Source organism: Sphaerodactylus townsendi, linkage group LG17 (assembly GCF_021028975.2).
Source record: "Sphaerodactylus townsendi isolate TG3544 linkage group LG17, MPM_Stown_v2.3, whole genome shotgun sequence".
NCBI classification, from domain to species: domain Eukaryota; kingdom Metazoa; phylum Chordata; class Lepidosauria; order Squamata; family Sphaerodactylidae; genus Sphaerodactylus; species Sphaerodactylus townsendi.
In genome coordinates this window covers 14,915,422-14,936,399 of record NC_059441.1, presented here as the reverse complement: position 1 = coordinate 14,936,399, position 20,978 = coordinate 14,915,422, and the positions used below count along the sequence as shown (strand labels likewise).

General features: G+C 48.1%; 1 protein-coding gene across 4 annotated transcripts in view; it reads left to right on the top strand.

Moving 5' to 3' along the window:
• The window catches only part of LOC125424523 (tropomodulin-3-like), a 41,206-nt gene that overhangs the window by 3,216 nt on the left and 17,012 nt on the right, over window positions 1-20,978 (top strand). Inside the window, exons 1-3 of one of the 4 annotated variants that reach the window (XM_048481842.1) lie at window positions 576-599; window positions 15,104-15,305; window positions 18,710-18,866. In XM_048481842.1, coding sequence (XP_048337799.1) covers window positions 15,180-15,305; window positions 18,710-18,866 — 283 coding nt within the window. In that variant the 5' untranslated portion in view covers window positions 576-599; window positions 15,104-15,179. Of the gene's footprint in view, window positions 1-575; window positions 600-660; window positions 754-6,201; window positions 6,340-15,103; window positions 15,306-18,709; window positions 18,867-20,978 lie in introns of those variants that run through there. The other 3 variants (XM_048481841.1, XM_048481839.1, XM_048481840.1) reach the window with 3 other exon arrangements.

The following is a 20,978-nucleotide window of genomic DNA, read 5'->3' as shown; positions in this document are numbered from 1 at the left end:
TTGTGGAACATGCTGGGCTTACCTTAGTGTGCTGTCAAAGGAGATGGAGTCAAATTCTTGGAGGGTAGGTCTATCCATTGGCTGTTAGCCATGATGTTCAAAGGGAACCTCCATGTCTGGAAGCATTCTATCCCTAAATACCAGTTGGTATGGGTCAGCGACAGGGAAAGCAGCTTTAGTAGCCGTGCGTGAGCTGTGGGCTTTCTGGAGCCCTCCTCGGGTGGCTATTGTAGGAAAAAAGCGCTAGACTGCATGGATCCATTGACCTGACTGAGCAGAGATATTGTCCTTGTGTCCATGTGTCTTTTGGGTGTAGCCAACCCAGTTAAGCAACTTGTTCTCCGAACAGCATGCCCTACTCTATATTCTCCCAGTCTGTTTCCCTTAGTTTTAGAAGTATCTTCTGGAGGTGTTGAAGCATGGGGGGATCAGTGTTTAAAACTCAGAATCCTTGCTGTGGTTTGGAGCCTGTGCCTTTAATTCTGCCATCTTTTAACAGGAAGATGGACGGATGCCTGTCTCTCTCAAAGCTTGGCTGCAAATCTGAACCCCCCCACAGACATATAGGCCAATGGCTGGATCCAGAGACCTGCTCTGCGGTATCTGTGGGCTGGTGCCAATCCTCATTGTGCTTGTGAGGCAAGACCCTACTTCATCAGGAGTAAAAGGCATCTCCTTTTACACTCAACAACAAACTTCCTGGAGCAGGGATCCCCAACAGAGAGTGTAACCAACTGGACCAAACTAAGCCCGGTCGCGCGAGTGTGCTAAAGATCTCCTGGGAACTGTAGTTCCTCAGGCAGTTTTTAGCCTGAACTGTAGGCCACTTTTTTCAGCCTGAAAGGGTACTAGAAAAAGAAAAGGAACTAATGTGGGGAGGGGACGGGGGGGGGCTGCGTGGGGGTGCAAGGAAAGGAGGGACGGGGCGAGGCATTTCCGCCCCCCAGGCGTCGCCGTGCACAACGCACACACACCCCGCCCCTTGCCGCCCGCCACTGGTCCCAAAGTGGCACCCATGGGTGCCAAGGTCCCATCCTCCCGCCCCGACACTTTATGGCACCCACCAAGTGTTCTTAGGGAAGGCAGGTAGAGCCCAGCAAGTCTTCCTGATTGACTGTTGAAGATTTGATTGGCTGGGCAAATTTTACAGTGTTGCTTTGGCAGCAGCTGGTAGCATTAACAAGAATCTGCACCTGTTACTGGAAGTTAAGCTGTGGCAGGCAATCTTTCTGTGGCTGGTTCCCTCGTCCTGTGGCAACCATTTGGTCAGCTGCAGTCAACAAACTGTATCAGAATTCCAAATGTTCCTGAGAGCCAGTGTGATATAGTGGAGACCTAATGTGGAGAACCGGGTTTGATTCCCCACTCCCTCCACACCAACGCCGGTACTCTTATCTGGTGAGCGGGATTTGTTAAGCCTGCTCCTACACATGAAAGCTGCCGCATGACCTTGGGCTAGTCACAGTTCTCTCAGAACTCTCTCAGTCCCCCCTGAGAGACACAAGGTGTCTGTTGTGGGGAGAGGAAGGGACAAGGAGATTGTAAACCCCTTTGAGTCTCCTTACAGGAGAGAAAGTGGGGCTATGAATCCATACTACTACTACTACTACTACTACTACTACTACTACTACTACTACTACTACTACTAGTAGTAGTAGTAGTAGTAGTAGTAGTAGTAGTAGTAGTAGTAGTAGTAGTAGTAGTAGTAGTAGTCTTCCGTTGAGAAAAGTGGGGTATAAATCCAAACTATTTTTCTTCTTCGGGCTCAAAAAGTTTGGGGAACCCTGTCCTGGATAGTTATGGAATCTCCTAAATTAGCCTTTGTGTCATTTAAAATTCTACGCAAGGGTGTGTGTGCGAGGGCGGGAAGCAGCCAATGGGCGTCCTGTGCGTGTCCTTCCTTTGTTCGTTCACGTTTTAACCTTGCTGTGCCTACAGGTTTTGTGTTTCATGCCTCCTGACTTTTTTTTTTTTTGAGCTGCCGAGGTATGCGATTTTTAGAAGTATCATTACTGAGGAATGATTATCCAAGTGTAATTTGTGGTTAATAAAAGGTTAGGCGCGCTACGTCACTCTAATGTTAAAGGCCTGACGAGTGCAGTAAAACCCGTCTCGGGAGTAGAAACAGGAAATAAGGTTTGTTTGCATCCAGAAATGGCACCGGAGTGATGTAACTCCTCTGCACCCCCTGGTTCTGTAAATATGAACATATTCAAAATACCTCCCTCATACTCAGGGCGTTTCTGCTGCCAGTGTGTTTGCGTTGACTATTGGGAGATAAATTTGTTTGTTTAAAAACAAACAGAGCAAACTGTCTTGAACAAGCAAACTTGTCGGAAGAGAATGGGAAGACAGGCATTCTTCAATTCAATAAGCCTTTATTGGCATATACACGATAGTATAAAAAAATACAGTTCCAGTTAAAAAGTGAATTGTAAAAAACTTCGCGTTTGTCATACATTCAGTTTACAAACTTCTGACAAAAAACTTTGCCACTATAAGGCAACAATGAAAATCCTGACAATTTAAAAGCATAACTACTTTATCTGATTCAGTATAATCAATCATAGGGTCTATAGCTTGGGATTGCAGGCTGGATCGGAGTTCTTGGTATAATACGCAGTTCAGGAGAATGTGTGGGATGGAATCCAGCTGTCCTATGCTACAGGGACAGAACCTCTTATCGCTTGGAAGACCTTTAAGTCTTCCTCTATGTAGCGGAGATGGCATGATGTTAAATCTAGCCAGCATATAGGCTCTCCTGTGAATGGGATTTGTGAGCGCTGTAATATAATAGGCTGGGCTTCCCTGCGTGAAAGGAATTGACATATTTGTTGGTGAACAAGATTTATTTGCCAAGCTCTGCAGTTGTTGATAGTCCATTGCTAACAGCCTCTCTTTAACGAGGGCAAAAGTTTCAGTAAAGGTTAGCATATTGAAGGAGTCACTGTCATAACCCAGTTCCCCGATCTTTGCTGTAACTATTGTGCACCATTTTGAATGGTGGAGAAGACAGGCATTCTTGCAAGTGCAATGTATGTTTATCTTAGTGCTTTCATTTTGAGTTTCCAGAAATTGGTTGTGGTGGGTTTTCCAGGCTGTGTGGCCGTGGTCTGGTAGGTCTTGTTCCTAACGTTTCACCTGCATCTGTGGCTGGCATCTTCAGAGGTGTATCACAGAGAGAAGTCTGTAACACACTGTGTCCAGTGTATCACAGAGAGAAGTAACAGACTTCCCTCTGTGATACACCTCTGAAGATGCCGGCCACAGATGCAGGCGAAACATTAGGAACAAGACCTACCAGACCACGGCCACACAGCCTGGAAAACCCACCACAACCAGTTGAATCCGGCCGTGAAAGCATTCTGCAGAAATGTTTGAGCAGCGCATGCCTGGGGTTTCTAGTAGCTAACATACCCTCGGTTATCTCATACCAATTCCCACAAGCAGGCTATTATGAAAGGAAAGGGTAAAATGGGAGAAGCTAGTTTGTTTCAATGGATAATACATGATCACATTTTAATCCTCCTTACATTTTTCTTCTGTGTGTGCATGCCAACTGAGAATAGACGTTATATTTATTACGTTTTTATCTGACCCGTCCACCGCAGAACTCAAAGCGGCAGGTGTGGTTCTCTTATTCACCCATTTCTTCCTTCCAACAACACTCTGAGGTGTGTGAGGCAGAGAGAGAGAGAGAGTGGCTTTCGGTTGCCCTGTTTCGTCCCTGACTACGAAGCCTTGAATCAGAAAATGAAGAAGGGGAAGGGGAAAGAAATGCCCAGTTAAATAGCAGTTATGTGCAGTGGTGGGATCCAAAAATTTTAGTAACAGGTTCCCCATGGTGGTGGGATTCAAACAGTGGTGTAGCGCCAATGGGGCTGGGCGAGGCACGACGGGGGCGTGGCCGGGCATTCGGGGGCGGGGCATTAATAATTTCTCTGTGACTGTAAAAAACTCTTACTGTAAAAAAAAAAGTTCCTAATTTCCAGCTGGTATCTTTCTGTCCATAATTGAAACTCATTATAGCAAGTCCTATCGTCTACTGCCAACAGAAACAACTACTTCTCCTCTAACTGACTGCCTGTCAAATACTTAATACTTTCAAATACTTAATTTTGTTTCTAGAAATCAAAAGAAGGATACTTTCCTTAAACAAGGAACTTTACCATATTTCTAAAACATGTTTTTAAAACAGCCCAACAGGGAGAATTATCCCGTTTTCTACCTTCGCTAGCCAGCCACATAGGAAACAACAGGACTTTATGATTTTTGGACCTAATGGAATTTCTAATGGAAACCAGACCCAATTAGTAACCCCCTCTCGGCACACACAAATAATTAGTAACCCACTCTTGGGAACTGGTGAGAACCTGCTGGATCCCACCTCTGGTTATATGGTAAGTTTATTCAGTTTCGTTTTTCATACTAACTTGTAAGCAAAGTTTTCGGCTTAACTCCTCAGTCTGGCTTCCCAGCAGAGACAAACTCGATTTGCTCGTATACCTTGGGAATGTCATTTTGGGGGGTTGCAGTAACTCAGCAGGTAAGAGGACCATCTGTGATTTGGGAGATCCCTGATTCAAGTGTCGCCTCTGCCACAAACTCCCAAATAGGTGGCCAACCAACCTGACTCCTCTCCTTCTGTGATAGGGGTAATTATCCTGGCCTATCTCCAGGTCTGTTGCAAGGGTTTCAAACCAGTAGTGCATGTGATATGCTCGGAAGAGTGAAAGCATACTGTAAATGCCACTTATTGCCTTCTCCTTCCTGCTTTTCCTGTTGCCTGAAGGTTAGATTGTTGACACCTTAGAGCAGAGATGAGCATCTGTTGCTCTCTCTCCCTCTCTCTCTTTCGCTGCCAAGTCATATCTGACCTACGCTAATCCCTGGTGGAGTTTTCAAGGCGAGAGACCTTCAGAGGCGGTTGGCCATTGCCTACGTATGGTGTTCCTTGGAGGTCTCCCATCCAAATACTTGCCAAAGTTGACCCTGACTGACTTGGAGAGCTCAAGCTAGCCTGGGCTATCCATGTCAGGGCCTGTCGGTCTATACTGTGAAGTATCCGTGTACACCAGTGATGGCGAACCTTTTTGAGACCGAGTGCCCAAATTGCAACCCAAACCCCACTTATTTATCTCAAAGGGCCAACCCGGCAATTTAACCTGAATGCTGAGGTTTTAGTTTAGAAAAAAACTGTTGGCTCCCTCTTCCTCCGCCCCACCCTCTCGAGCAGGGTCCAGCCTGCTCTAGCCTCCAGCAAGTTCCGTGCGCACCGCTCTGTGCCTCTCTAGCATCTCTGCCTCCTCTCTATGCCCCCCCCCCCTCGGGCAGGAGCCACCCGGAGCACAGGCACCAGGCCCGCCAGCCGAGTCCTCCCTGCCCACCGCAGTGCGCGCATGTCGTGCTCAGTGGCTCAGGCCAGCCTAGATGTGTGTGTGTGGGGGGTGATTTTCTGCCCCCCACATGACAAACTCTGTGCGCGCGTGCCCACAGAGAGGGCTCTGAGTGCCACCTCTGGCACCCGTGCCATAGGTTTGCCATCACTGGTGTACACCAATCTCTGTTTGCTAGCTTTAAAAATCTACTCTGCGTCCTTGTTGGTTTGCTTGCTTTGTTTATCTAGCACCCTCTTAGTGCATGGAGCCCTTTATCAAATAGCTTGGCAGGGGCAGGCCTCCAGCTTGGAGGAATTTGCAGTCTTGATGGCAGTGGAGATGAAAGAGGGAGGAAAGGAAAGGGGAAGGCTTGGTAACAACTTGCCTTCTAGCTGCAAGGGCTGGCAAGTCTGGGACTGGGTGGGGTGAGGATCGTACCTCATGCAGGGAATCGCTGATATGAGGATCTTGGCACGTTTAGCCTGCCCGTGCTTCAAGCAATAATATTTTGTGTTTCCCCCCCCTCACGCTGACCCACAATGATCCTAAACAATCCCTTCCCTGTCCATTCTTCCACCTTGAGTCACATCCCCTCCCGTGAAAAATGCTTCCACCTCTGCTTGAGTTCATCGATTGACCATTTGCACAAATAAAACCAGGAAGCCCTAATGAGGCCTGGAGCGGGGCTGAGTCAAACCGAGGAGGAGCATATTTCACGACCTGCCTCACTTTTGCGAAGTAGCTGTCCTCCCATTTCAGCCGTTGTTCCCAGGGGCTGGGGGGCGGGACTACAAAAGAGGGTTGAAAAAACGTTTACCTGCTCAGAAGGCAGGTCATTAGCGTTTGGCTCTGAGACGTCGCACAGCCTGATCTGCTTTGCTCCGTGGTAACCCGGCATCCTTCTTTCTTCCGTGGTCCCCGGTTGGATGAGATAGTCTTGGAATTAGGAAACTACGAACAGGTAGTATGTCATTTTCTTGCAAGTCTTACAATGGAGTGCTGCTTTTAAGCGATATATTTAGCCCAGTGCGTGTATTTTTTCATATTAAAGTTAAATGGCTACTTTTTATCAGGGACAAACTATGGTTTAGTGCGGCTGGCTGTTACGCTGCAGTTTTATTGTGCTCATTTCGATGTTATTGCTACTTTAAATCATCTTCTGGAACACCCCTCAAGAATCTTTGAGCAGTGTGTGTTCTGTAACGTTATGGCAGTAGTTTGTGAAGATTGTAATCTTGACATCAGTATACAGATGGTTCTTTTTACAATGTCACACCATCGAAAGAGCATTTTCCCGGGACACTTTTAAAGCCCGTGTTTGTGACTCCTTGTATACGCACATTTTACAGTAGCTAATGGGAAAAAGCTTTCATATCTGAAATACATGAGGCCTATTTTAAGACACGATTTCTTAGCCCCCGTCGAGACATCTGTTTTCCAGATGCAAAATGCAATCGCAACACAAGTGCGCATCTGCCGGTAAGGCATGCAGCACCCAGTGAGTGGCAAATGCACGTTTTACTGGGCAAATCGGCTGAAAGGGAATGCCTTGCTTTTTGTAACAACGGATTCTCTGGGGAGAAAGCTGGAATGTGTCTCCCTTAGGCAACTGGAATTGTTTCAAGCCTTTGATTGATCGTGGAAAACTGATAAGCTCTTTTTCTCGTGGCCTCCCCTGTTCTCGTTTAGGTTCAGCCAAAGGCCAATTTGGCAGAAGAGTTGAAAAAGTAGGGGATGAAACTGAACTTGCTGTGTATGCTCTGGCCAACTCCATTTGTTTTCGTATGATGTAATTTCTATTTTAAAATATGAGTAATGACGATCCTTTTACAAAGGCCATCCGTAAGCCTGAAGTCCCACCCTCCTACATAAGAAACCTGGGGGCCAGAAAGAAACAAGATACTTCAAAATGGCCGCTTGCTTTTTCTGATAACCTCGTCACAGTCTCGACAGTTTTTGACAGAACCACGAGGTCCCAAGAGTACATGTATTTTGCCGGCATCTGCTAAAATGAGGTGCTGTGTGGTTTCCGGGCTATATGTTCTAGCAGCATTCTCTCCTGACGTTTCGCCTGCATCTGTGGCTCTGAAGATCCTCTGAAGATGCCAGCCAAAGATGCAGGCGAAACGTCAGGAGAGAATGCTGCTAGAACACGGCCGTACAGCTCGGAAACCACACAGCGCCTCAGTGATTCCGGCCGTGAAAGCCTTCGACAGTACATCTGCTCAAATGTTTACTTTAGCTCTTCATTCAGGCCAAGAACACTTCTGTTGTTTATTATGGATATATTGCTTTTGTGTTTACAAGTGTCGCAAGTTTCCCTCATTTGGCTGTGGTCTGGTAGTTTTTGCTTCTAATGTTTTGCCTGCGTCTATGGCTGGCATCTTCAGAGGCGTGTCATGGCAAGATGTGTTTCTCTCTGCGGGGTGTTAGGAGCAAAGACTACCAGACCCCAGCCACACAGTTTGGAAAACCCCCAACAGCCAGTTGATTCCAGCCCTGAAAGCCTTCAACAATACATTTCCCTCCTTTGCTGCTAAGGCTTCTTGTGGCGTAAACTTTTGAAGATCATCGGGCCTGGGAAGTTTGCTCTCAGTTAGCGATCCGGGTATGGAAAGAAATATTGCAAACCATGGGATCAAAGGTCTACAAAATGCAAGAAATGGCATCTGTGCTATTACTGCGCAGAGTTCAGAGGCGTACAAGATAAGCACATCCGTGTGCGTTTCTTGGCTTTTTGACCCCGCTGTTGTCAATTGTTTTTTCTTGTGGATGAAATCACTAGGAGTTTGTGAGTTTTCCGGGTCGTATGGCTGTGTTCCAGTAACATTCTCTCCTGACTTTTCACTTGCATCTGTGGCTGGCATCTTCAGAGGATCTGATGGTAGTAAAGCAAGTGGAGTATATGTACCTGTTGGAGTGTCCAGGGTGATACTCCACTTGCTTTACTACCATCAGGTCCTCTGAAGATGCCAGCCACAGATGCAGGTGAAACGTCAGGAGAAAGGGCTACTGGAACACGGCCATACGACCCGGAAAACCCACAGCACCCTAGTGATTCTGGCCAGTGGTGGGATCCAAAAATTTTAGTAACAGGTTCCCATGGTGGTGGGATTCAAACAGTGGCGTAGCGCCAATGGGGCTGGGCAGGGCACGACGGGGGCATGGCCGGGCATTCCGGGGGCGGGGCATTAATAATTTATCTGTGACTGTAAAAAACTCTTACTGTAAAAAAAAGTTCCTAATTTCCAGCTGGTATCTTTCTGTCCATAATTGAAACTCATTATAGCAAGTCCTATCATCTACTGCCAACAGAAACAACTACTTCTCCTCTAATTGACTGCTTGTCAAATACTTAATACTTTCAAATACTTAATTTTGTTTCTAGAAATCAAAAGAAGGATCCTTTCCTTAAACAAGGAACTTTACCATATTTTTAAAACAGCCCAACAGGGAGAATTATCCCGTTTTCTACCTTCGCTAGCCAGCCACATAGGAAACAACAGGACTTTATGATTTTTGGACCTAATGAAATTTCTAACGGAAAAGCAGACCCAATTAGTAACCCCCTCTCGGCACACACCAATAATTAGTAACCCACTCTCGGGAACTGGTGAGAACCTGCTGGATCCTACCTCTGATTCCGGCCTTGAAAGCCTTTGATAATACGCGGATGAAATCCTTTGCCAGATTCCAGCTCCAGTTAAGTCTGCAAGGTGAGGCTCAGGCACTGCTTCCAGAGCTGGTGGGTGTAAGCCTGCATCCCTCTACCTCCTCATATCCAGCTCCTGTTGACGCTCAAGCTTCCCTGTCCAAGATCAAGGGCACTGCCGCTTGCGGTGACCTGACTGGCCCTGCCCGCAGAACACAGGACAATTGTCCTGGCTTGACCTTTCACCTGAAACTGCGGAAGGTGGTTTACAAATCTCTCTCCCGTTCCACGTTATCCATATAACAGGGATCTCGAAAGGTACATTATGCTGAGAGGGTGGTTGGCCCATTTACCACCCAGCGAGCTTCTTTGGACAGCGGAGATTTGAATCTGGGTCTTCCAGATCATCGACTGATGCTCGCTGGCTGTGTGCCACCATTTGCCATCTGAAGACAACAGCTGGGTGAATTGATGACATGTTGTCTTTGACTAGACAGGGGCAAGATTGTTTCATGGACTGCTGTCATGTCCCCCACAGAGGCTTTTGTTATTTCCCCTTTAAGCTTCAGTTTCCCCATAGTTAGCATGGTTTTAGTTCATTGTTAAGTCTTCTAAGGGAGGGTATTTTAGTTAGCCCCTGTCCCTTTAAGACCATGGTGGCGAACCTTTGGCCCTCCAGATGTTATGGACTACAATCCCCATCAGCCCCTGCCAGCATGGCCAATTGGCAGAGGCTGATGGGAATTGTAGTCCATGAACATCTGGAGCGCCAAAGGTTTGCCACCACTGCTTTGAGACATTTCCCAATAGGCAGTTTCCTTTCTTTACTAAAACAGCAATCCCCTGTTTTAGTTCTAGCCAGTCAGTCTGAGAGAGGTGTTAAGGGTAGTTGGAAACTGGAATACGCGTGAGGTCCATATTAATATACGGTGGTCTATAGAGTACAAGACAAGTTTAATAGCAGTTAGAACTAGAAAAAGACTGAAAGAGCTAAAAGGAAGCAACCAAGAGAAGATCCTGCTCAAGACAAGCAAGTACTCTGACTTAGATAGACCCAAGGAAGGAGTTAGGGCAGGGGTCTTCAAACTATGGCCCTCCAGATGTTCATGGACTACAATTCCCATCAGCCCCTGCCAGCATGGCCAAGTGGTAGGGCTCGTGGGAATTGTAGTCTATGAACATCTGGAGGGCCATAGTTTGAAGACCCCTGAGTTAGGGTCTTGTTTCTCTCCAGTAATAAACCCATTGTAAGAACTGTTGAACCTGGCTTGTGTCTCCCCCATTCTGTCCTAGCCAAGAACAGGGCACCTCAAACAGATTCATTTGGGGGGGCAGAACTGCCTTAGCTGGACATTCACAGTTTGGGTTGACCTCTGAAGACATCTTGAACGGTTGAGTGTATTAGGTCTCTATCCGGTGCCGTGCCCAAACTAGGATCTGGGAGACTCCGGTTGGTTCAAATCCTTGCTCTGCTGGGGAAATTTGCTGGCCTTAGGCTGAGAATGTTTGATGGGCCCCACCAAATCTGCAGGGTTGTTGGGAGGATACAGTGAAGAAGAAGAAGAAGAAGAAGAAGAAGAAGAAGAAGAAGAAGAAGAAGAAGAAGAAGAAGAAGAAGAAGAAGAAGAAGAAGAAGAAGAAGAAGAAGAAGAAGAAGAAGAAGAAGAAGAAGAAGAGGAGGAGGAGGAGGAGGAGGAGGAGGAGGAGGAGGAGGAGGAGGAGGAGGAGGAGGAGGAGTTTGGATTTATATCCCCCCTTTCTCTCCTATAGGAGACTCAAAGGGCTTACAATCTCCTTGCCCTTCCCCCTCACAACAAACACCCTGTGAGGTGGGTGGGGCTGAGAGAGCTCCGAGAAGCTGTGACTAGCCCAAGGTCACCCAGCTGGCATGTGTGGGAGTGCATAGGCTAATCTGAATTCCCCAGATAAGCCTCCACAACTCAAGTGGCAGAGCTGGGAATCAAACCCGGTTCCTCCAGATAAGAGTGCACCTGCTCTTAGCCACTACGCCACTGCTAAAGAAGATGAAAGCCGCTTTGGGTCCTCATTTAGAGAACAGGCGGATGTCAATGAAGTACACCCATTCATAAATAATTTGTTTCGTTTAGAGAGGCACAGGTACCTCGGTGCATGTTCTAAGGCAGTGGTGGCGAACCTATGGCACGGGTGCCAGAGGTGGCACTCAGAGCCCTCTCTGTGGGCATGCACAAACAGAGTTGCCCCCCCCCCCCACACACACACACACATCTAGACTGGCCTGGGCCGCTGGGCTCAATTATCAGCATTAAACCTAATTTTGGGGAAGCAGTGTAGATAACCCTGTTAAGTGCTGTTAAACCCCACTGATTTTCCTGTGAAGAACTAAAGCGCGATCCTTTACCTGAGAGTAAGCTTGGTTGCTGGCAATGGGGCCTGCTTCTGAGTAAACCCTCCTAGGGTCGTGATTCACCTGTTCGAAGAGTTGCACGGTTGCTTCAAAGCAAAGCCACCGACTACCGCCAAGCTTCCTCCTGAGTAATGCACGCCTCGGAGCCAACTGTTTTTTCTAAACTAAAACCTCAATATTCAGGTTAAATTGCTGTGTTGGCACTTTGCGATAAATAAATGGGTTTCGGGTTGCAATTTGGGCACTCGGTCTCGAAAAGGTTCGCCATCACTGTTCTAAGGGACTTTGTAGTATGCTGGAGCCTTGCGGCGTTTTAAATCGTGGCTTAAACGTTCTTGGACTGCAACGTATTTTGTCAGATGCGGGGCAGTGTCAGAGATATAAGCCCGTGCTTAACTCTTCCTTATTTTTAGTTGGCTCATCCAATTGGTTGAGCGAAACCTTTTTAAAAAGCATCCGTTCTAGTGATGGTGGTAAGGGTCTGCTCATGAGTTTCATTCTACGCCTCTGCACCAATTCCCCCTCCCTTTTCCCGCACTAACCAGAATGTAGCATACAGATATTTTCTATAGGATGTTTCAGGGCATGATATTTAGCGGCCATAAAGCCAGCCGCGGAGTAGCCGCACTCTTGGCAGCGCCCGTGTCGCAACTGCGTCTCCGGTGCGTCGGCCTTGCAAGCGGAGCGTGACCCGATCAGTTTGGCAGGCTGCGTCTCCGCCTGACATGCAATCCCCGGAGCCAGCTGAGTTTTCCGCCGGTCATGCGGACGTCTCATGCGACTGGAAACGCGCACAGGGAAAAGATGAAGCGCGGAAGCATGTGATAGGGCCGGAGATCACATTGAGCTGTTGTGTGGCAGATGCTGGGATGTTGTTGTAAAAAAAGAAAAGAAAAGGGGATCGCTGTTTCCTTTTTCCACGTTAAGTTGCCTCAATAAATAAAGCAGACCCTGGCTGGGCTACAAACTTTAGTTCAGGCTGGCTGAATGGGAGCAGGGTTCCTGACCTTGTTGGGCTGGTCAGGTGGGGCAAGTACGCGCCCACACACACTCTTTACCAGTGTTCTCTGTAGGTACCTAGTCAGTGGCATTCCCGTTCTGAAGTTTTCTAAAGACAATTCTGGTCTCTGTATTGTCGAAGGCTTTCGTGGCTGGAATCACTGGAGTGCTGTGTGGTTTCCGGGCTGTATGGCCGTGTTCTGGCAGCATTCTCTCCTGATGTTTCGCCTGAGCAGCAGTGGCGTAGTGGCTAAGAGCAGGTGCACTCTGATATGGAGGAACCGGGTTTGATTCCCAGCTCCCGCTTGAGTTGTGGAGGCTTATCTGGGGAATTCAGATTAGCCTGGGCACTCCCACACGCGCCAGCTGGGTGACCTTGGGCTAGTCACAGCTTTTCAGAGCTCTCTCAGCCCCACCTACCTCACAGGGTGTTTGTTGTGAGGGGGGAAGGGCAAGGAGATTGTAAGCCCCTTTGAGTCTCCTACAGGAGAGAAAGGGGGGATATAAATCCAAACTCCTCCTCTTCTTCTTCTTCTTCTTCTTCTTCTTCTGCATCTGTGGCTGGCATCTTCAGAGGATCTGATGGTAGGAATGGAAAGCAAGTGGAGTATATATACTGGTAAGTGGAGTATATATATATATGGAGTATATGGCCATTCAGTTATACACACACACATATATATATGGAGTATATGGCCGTTCAGTTATACACACTCACACACACACACACACTATAAATACTCCACTTGCTTTCCATTCCTACCATCAGATCCTCTGAAGATGCCAGCCACAGATGCAGGCGAAACGTCAGGAGAGAATGCTGCCAGAACACGGCCATACAGCCCGGAAACCACACAGCATCCCAATTCTGGTCTCTTCTGACTACAGACAGATCTGCTTAATGCTGGGGGGTGGGGGGGGGGGGGAAGAGACCCGACATAATGTTCACTTGGCAGAGGAGCCTGTCCCTTGGCAATGGAGGGTTCTGCGTAATGGGTCGGAGGAAACAGTTTCATTTTAAGATCCCGGCTCGGATTGGAAATGGGCTGGGCGAGCGGGGAGGGGAAGTCGGTGTTACGAGGCAAGGGAAGGCTTGTTTGCCTGTTTTTACGAGATCTGCTTTTCCAGTCGAGGACAAAAATCTGACCCAACACGTTCCACAAATCTGCAGACAGATCCTTGAGCGCTATCAGATGGGGCTTAAGGCACCGACGTGTTGTCGACGGTGCTTGGCGCGACGCTGTTCCTTTTGGCGAGGGATCGGTGCGTGGAAGGGCCTGGAACTCTTGCGCGTGATCGTCTTCCTCCAGACTAGGGGCGTGAGCAATGGTGGGACAGCAGCCGGTTCGCACCACTTCGGCAGAACCGGTTGTTAAAAATGGTGCTTGTAAACAACCAGTTGTTAAATTATTTAAATCCCACCCCCCGGAACTGGTTGTTAAATTATTTGAATTCCACCACTGGGCGTGAGGCCTAAGATCTGGTTAATGCGATCTTCAGCCTTGCTCAACTCTGTGCCTATGTTGCATTTTCAGCCCATTCTCATCCCCAGAGGTTTTTTCTGTGTCTCTTTTCGCCTTCCCATCTTCCCCTCTTTCTGGACCTGTGTCCTAACCTGCTCTGCTCTGTTATGTCAGTTTCCCCCCTTGGTCCTTCTCTCTTCTGCCTCAGTTCTTGCCTTGCCTTACACCCCTTTAGGCAGTGGTGGCGAACCTATGGCACGGGTGGCAGAGGTGGCACTCAGAGCCCTCTCTGTGGGCACGCGCGCACAGAGTTCATCATGTAGGGGGGCTTGCTTCTGAGTAAACCCTCCTAGGGTCGTGATTCACCTGTTCAAAGCGTTGCACGGTTGCTTCAAAGAAGGGGTCTTCAAACTATGGCCCTCCAGATGTTCATAGACTACAATTCCCATGAGCCCTACCGCTTGGCCATGCTGGCAGGGGCTGATGGGGATTGTAGTCCATGAACATCTGGAGGGCCATAGTTTGAAGACCCCTGCTTCAAAGCAAAGCCACTGACTATCACCAAGCTTTCTCCCGAGTAACGCGTGCCTCGGAGCCAACCGTTTTTCCTAAACTAAAACCTCAGTATTCAGGTTAAATTGCCGTGTTGGCACTTTGTGATAAATAAGTGGGTTTTGGGTTGCAGTTTGGGCACTCGGTCTTGAAAAGGTTCGCCATCACTGCCTTAAGGTCTGAGGAAGCAGTGATCCTTAGGAAAATGGTCGTTCAGTTAAAGCATTCGTAGGGGATTTGGATGACCAAATCTTCCTGTGACCAGCAGGCAGCTGAGCCGATCCTTGCCTTGAGCTTCATCACTGATGCTACAAAATTCCTTGCCCTGTCGCAGCTTTGGCAAATTGTGCCGGTATGACTGTAGCACCGAGTTCCATGTGATCGATGCTTACTCATAAGTGGACTGGAGATTCCAATCTGCGTCAGAAAGCCGGAAAGCCTCCAGCCTTCTGCTTTCACCCTCTCAAGGAGATTTGAAATGTCGTATGTTGTTTTCATTAAATAAATTTTTTTTAAAACCCTTCCACTGCAGTGATGGAATTCTGCCACCAAAACTGCTGCTCTGCAACATCCTGCGGGCCAAATGGATTCCGTTTGCTCATCCGTCAGCAAGCAAAAACTTGGCCGAAGGAACGCATTTGCTAATGAGTGTTTTCCCCCCCTCTTTTCACAGCTCCAATTAATATCACGTTAGCCTCTGGTCTTGCTGTGCGTCCGGACAAGCCGCTCCTCCCTCCGCTGCCAGAGTCATGGAACTCCCTTTCCGGAAAGACTTGGAGAAGTACAAGGACCTAGATGAGGATGAAATCCTGGGGAAGCTGACCGAAGAGGAGTTGAAGCAGCTGGAATCGGTGCTGGACGACCTGGATCCAGAGGTGCGCTTTCAGCCAGCCAGGCTAGCTCCCGGCCACGAACTCAGATGATTTCCATCCAGATTATTTGCATCCATATTTCCATCCGGCCACTAACTTAGATTATTTGCATCTCTGCTTGCTGGCATGAAAAGGACAGGCGAGTAAGCTCTAGTAAGGCCCCAATGTAGTGATTAAAACAATACCGTTTTTATTTATGCAGTTTTCTGCTGCCTCCCAGGAACAACTAAGAACATAAGAACGAGCCTGCTGGATCAGACCAGAGTCCATCTAGTCCAGCATTCTGCTACTCGCAGTGGCCCACCAGGTGCCTTTGGGAGCTCACATGCAGGATGTGAAAGCAATGGCCTTCTGCTGCTGCTGCTCCTGAGCACCTGGTCTGCTAAGGCATTTGCAATCTGAGATCAAGGAGGATCAAGATTGGTAGCCATAGATTGACTTCTCCTCCATAAATCTGTCCAAGCCCTTTTTAAAGCTATCCAGGTTAGTGGCCATCACCACCTCCTCTGGCAGCATATTCCAAACACCAATCACACGTTGCGTGAAGAAGTGTTTCATATTATATGTAAAATTGCCCAGCATTTTCCCAGCCCTTTTGAGTATTGAAAGCACATCACATTGTAACCCTCACAACAGTCCTGAAGGGTAGGCTAATATGATGTTGGGGTGGGACAGGGGCTGAAACTGAAAGAGAGGGAATGGTTTGCCTGCTGAGTCATTCACAGAGTTTGCGAGTGAGATGAATTTTGAGTCTGGAACCTCTAGATTGCACCCCCTTCCTTTGCCACTATTATACACCAACTGTCTTTAGGGTAGGAACCAGAAGTCAGCACCTTAAAAGCAGAGGTGGGATCCAGCAGGTTCTCACAGGTTCCCGAGAGTAGGTTACTAATTATTTGTGTGTGCCGAGAGGGGGTTACTAATGGGTGATTTTGCCACGTGATTTTTGCCTTAGTCACGCCCCTCCTCTCAGCAGTAGCGCGCAGAACTTGAAGCAGTCTAGCAGGAGGTGCACCGGCGTGCGTGGCAGCCTGCGCCTGCGTGCATTCGTTTCCCGCCCAAGGACCGGCGCAGCGGCTGCGTCCTTGCCACAGCCCTGCCCCAGGAATGCCCCGCCACGCCCCTGTCATGCCCCGCCTAGTCCCATTGGCGCTACGCCACAGTTTGAATCCCACCACCATGGGAACCTGTTACTAAAATTTTTGGATCTTGCCACTGCTTAAAAGTACCTGGAAAGTAAAGTAGTTCTTAGACTTTGAATTAAATCTGCAAATAAAAGGACAAAATCAAATCACCGGAGAAGGGGAGCTCAGTACGAAAAACAATCAGTTACTGGGAGAAGATTTTGACCACTCTCATGACTGTCAGTAGATTGCCATTAACACAACCAAACCGTTAGCTCAACCAAACTTTCCTAGTAAACACCCAAGGATGATAGTTCCAGAGGGTGGTCATTTTGGTCTGCAGGAGAGCAGCATGGTTCAAGTCCCTGGCACCTTGGAGACCAGCCAGATTTTGAGGTGTGAAGAAAGTGCATTCATGCATTCCTTTAAGTTTAATTAAAGATAATTCATCTTGCACGGCAACCACTTGGCCTTAGAGTAAACAATGCAACATTAAACAACGCCCTCATTAAAGTTGTAAATCCGTGTTTATGTTTACATGGCGGAAATTGGATTTTACCAGGCCGCATCTTAAAACCTGACAGAGAGATTCTAATCACTGAGAGTGATCAAGTGGGAGAGGGAGTCATCTCCCTCTTTGATGACTGCAGGAAAAACTGCTATAAAGTTCAGATTTCAGACTTAGAAATTGAGTGTGGCAGACTTGCTACAAAATTCATTCATCTGCTTTTGGGCTAAAGAGCCCTGCATGGTTTTTTGTATTTTGGCACTTCTTTTCTTTTCTTTCTTTTTAATAACATTTTTAAAACTCAGCTGTTTGGGAGTATCTGGATAAAGAACCCTGGCCCCTTCCGCACACGCAAAATAATGCATTTTCAAACCACTTTCACAACCGTTTGCAAGTGGTTTTTGCCATTCCGCACAGCTTCAAAGAGCACTGAAAGCAGTTTGAAAGTGCATTATTCTGCATGTGCGGAATGAGCCCCTGTTTCTTGGGGCGTTACTGGAAAGAGGGCCCCGGCTTATGGCAAACCCCTCTTTTCCTTCACATGGGGGTATGAACTTTCAAGATTCAAAAGTATCAGACTAAGGCAGTGATGGCGAACCTTTTCGAGACCGAGTGCCCAAATTGCAACCCAAACCCCACTTGTTTATCGCAAAGTGCCAACCCGGCAATTTAACCTGAATACTGAGGTTTTAGTTTAGAAAAAACTGTTGGCTCCAAGGTGCTTGTTACTCAGGAGTAAGCTTGGTGAAGCAACTGTGCAACGCTTCGAATGGGTGAATCACGACCCTAGGAGGGTTTACTCAGAAGCAAGCCCCATTGCCAGCAACCGAGCTAACTCCCAGGTAAAGGATCATGCCCAGGCTAGCCAATATGTGTGTGTGTGTGTGGGGGGGGTATTTTCCACCCCCCACCCACATGATGAACTCTGTGCATGTGTGCCCACAGAAAGGGCTCTGAGTGCCACCTCTGGCACCCGTGCCATAGGTTCGCCACCGCTGGACTTAGGGATTGTTCTTGAAAGCTCATACCCTGAAAATCTGGTTGCTCTCTAAGGTTCTTGAATCTCAGTCCCGGGTGCTCATCCTCCGGTTCCGGCTGCCGTTCTGATCGGACGTTATCTGCGGGGCTCCTCCACCTTTTAAGAATCTCGGTCCCTAACTATCCAAAGATGAATCCACAGCCCTCCAAGACAGTTTGTTCCATAAACTGTATTGTCTTTCTTCCTCCAAAAATCCAGAGTACAAGCAAATAGCCTCCTTTCCCCCATTCTCTCAGTTGGAGCAGCCCCTTTAACGAACAGCCAGTGTAGCCTGTTACTTAAGTCACTGTTGTGTAAAGATGTTCCAGCACTATGACCAGAGGTGGGATCCAGCAGGTTCTCACAGGTTCCCGAGAGTAGGTTACTAATTATTTGTGTGTGCCGAGAGGGGGTTACTAATTGGTGATTTTGCCACATGATTTTTGCCTTAGTTACGCCCCTCCTCTCAGCAGTAGCGCGCAGAACTTGAAGCAGTCTAGCAGGAGGTGCACCGGCGTGCGTGGCAGCCTGCGCCTGCGTGCATTCGTTTCCCGCCCAAGGACCGGGGCAGCGGCTGCATCCTTGCCACAGCCCCGCCCAGGAACGCCCCGCCCCCAGAATGCCTGGCCACGCCTCCATCATGCCCCGCCCAGCCCCATTGGCACTACGCCACAGTTTGAATCCCAGCACCATGGGAACCTGTTACTAAAACTTTTGGATCCCACCACTGACTATTACTGTTCCTCTCTGTTTGCAGAACGCGCTTCTGCCCGCTGGATTTCGGCAAAAGGACCAGACTGTGAAAAAGCCCTCTGGTCCCTTTGACCGAGAGAAACTGCTTGCGTATCTGGAGAAACAAGCTCTGGAGCATGAAGACAAAGAAGACGTCGTCCCGTACACGGGAGAAAAGAAAGGTAATTGTTTATACAAGGGTCCCGCACATTTCCTCCCGCCGTATGCAAAATGTCACTTGCAGTGTAGGCCCTGGATATGAACAAACAAACTGTGTGCATGCAGGATCTCCTGCAGTCATGCAAATGTGGTGCCCACACAACTGGAGTGAAACGCTTGGTTGAAGTGAAACACTTGGTTCATAAATGCTGCTGCGTGCACAATGAAGGGAGTGGTACGTGTTCCTCTACCACGCAAACGGAGTCTTAACTCAGCCAGCGGTGGAGTCTAATCCAGAGCACTGGGTTTGCTTCCCCACTGCTCTCCACAAAGCCTGCTGGGTAATCGCGGACTAGTCACAGTTCTCTCAGAACTCTCTCAACCCCACCGACCTGACAAGGCGTCTGTTGTGGGGAGAGGAAGGGAAATGGAGTTTGGAAGCTACCTCGAGTCTCCTTACAAGAGAGAAAGGTGGGGTGTAAATCCAAACTCTTCTTCTTCTGGGCCCATGCCCTTTCTGGGGTGGCTCAGATGGTGGAGGCAGCCAAAGCAGAGCCTTTGGAGCGGACAGGTAGTTTCATGCGGGAGAAGGCCCTTTATACAGGGCCAAGAGCCTCAGCTACATTCAGAAAGTTGTAACTCACTTCCCGTGGACGTGAACATCCAAAGTGGCCAGGGCAGCTCTTGCCACGTCTCCTCAGACCCACGCCAGCAGCCAGACTGATCTGCAGCAAGCAAAGTTGTCTCCTGCGGAAAGGTTTGATGTTGGTCTGTAATTACCTGCCCATTACTTTTCCTTGGATGGGGAAATTAAAGAGCGGGCAGTAATTGGGACAGTGATTAGTAGGTACAGATTGCTTCTTCAGAAGAGACTTAGCTATCCGCCCGAGTCAAACATTACTTTTGTGGAGGGGTTTTCTCTAGAAACTATGAAGGAGGAGGAGGAGGAGTTTTACCCCACCTTTCTCTCCTGTAAGGAGATTCAAGTGACTTACAAGCTCCTTTTCCATCCTCTCCCCACAATAGACATCTTGTGAGGGAGATGGAGCTGATAGAGTTCTGAACAAACTGTGACTAGCCCAAGGTCACCCAGCAGGAATGTAGGAGTCCGGAAACACATCTGGTTCACCAGATAAGCCTCTGCCACTCAGGTGGAGGAGTGGGGAATCAACCCCGGTTCTCCAGATTAGAAGTCGGCTGAGATTTGAGGGCCAAAAACAAGAAGAAGAAGAAGAAGAAGAAGAAGAAGAAGAAGAAGAAGAAGAAGAAGAAGAAGAAGAAGAAGAAGAAGTAGTAGTAGTAGTAGTAGTAGTAGTAGTAGTAGTAGTAGTAGTAGTAGTAGTTAGTTGGATTTGTATCTCCCCCTTTCTCTCCTATAGGAGACTCAAAGGGGCTCACAAACTCCTTTCCCTTCCCCCCTCACAACAAACACCCTGTGAGGTAGGTGGGGCTGAGAGAGCTCAGAAGAACTGTGACTAGCTCAAGCTCACCCAGCTGGCGTGTGTTGGAGCTCAGAATTCCCCAGATAAGCCTCCACAGCTCAGGCAGCAGAGTGGGGAATCAAACCCGGTTCCTCCAGATTAGAGTACACCTGCTCTTAACCACTACACCACTGCTGCTCTGCTGTCGTTAGTCATTGTCGGTGCTTTGCTAACCTGTGAATGTTCCGATTGTGTTGGTTTCCCCCAGGCCGATTGCCCAGTGGAAGCCATGCGAGCAATGGCAACGAATGTATAGCTTAGCTTTCTACATGGCTTGCAATTGTCTGGGTGACCATTATAGTTTCTTAGTCTCTGGAAATGTTAGCGTATTGTCGTTCTGAAAGCCGGGCAGTTTAGGTAATTATTGTATACATCTTTGCTTCTGTGAAATGTAGTGTCGTAGAACTGCAAAAAAAGATAAAAAGGGAACACACTAAAGGAGTACAGCAGGATCTTTCCGGTTCTTGGCTCTCACTTCCCCAAGAGCAAACACCCCCCCCCCACCTCTTTGTGATTAACTACTTCCAATAACTGGTACTGCCCCAGTTGCCGGTTGAAAAGTACAATCGGGCGTTGTTGCCCGAGAGAGGACTGATGTCACTAACTTCCTTTCATGAAATGACATTAAAAAAATGTAAATTTCATTAATTCAAC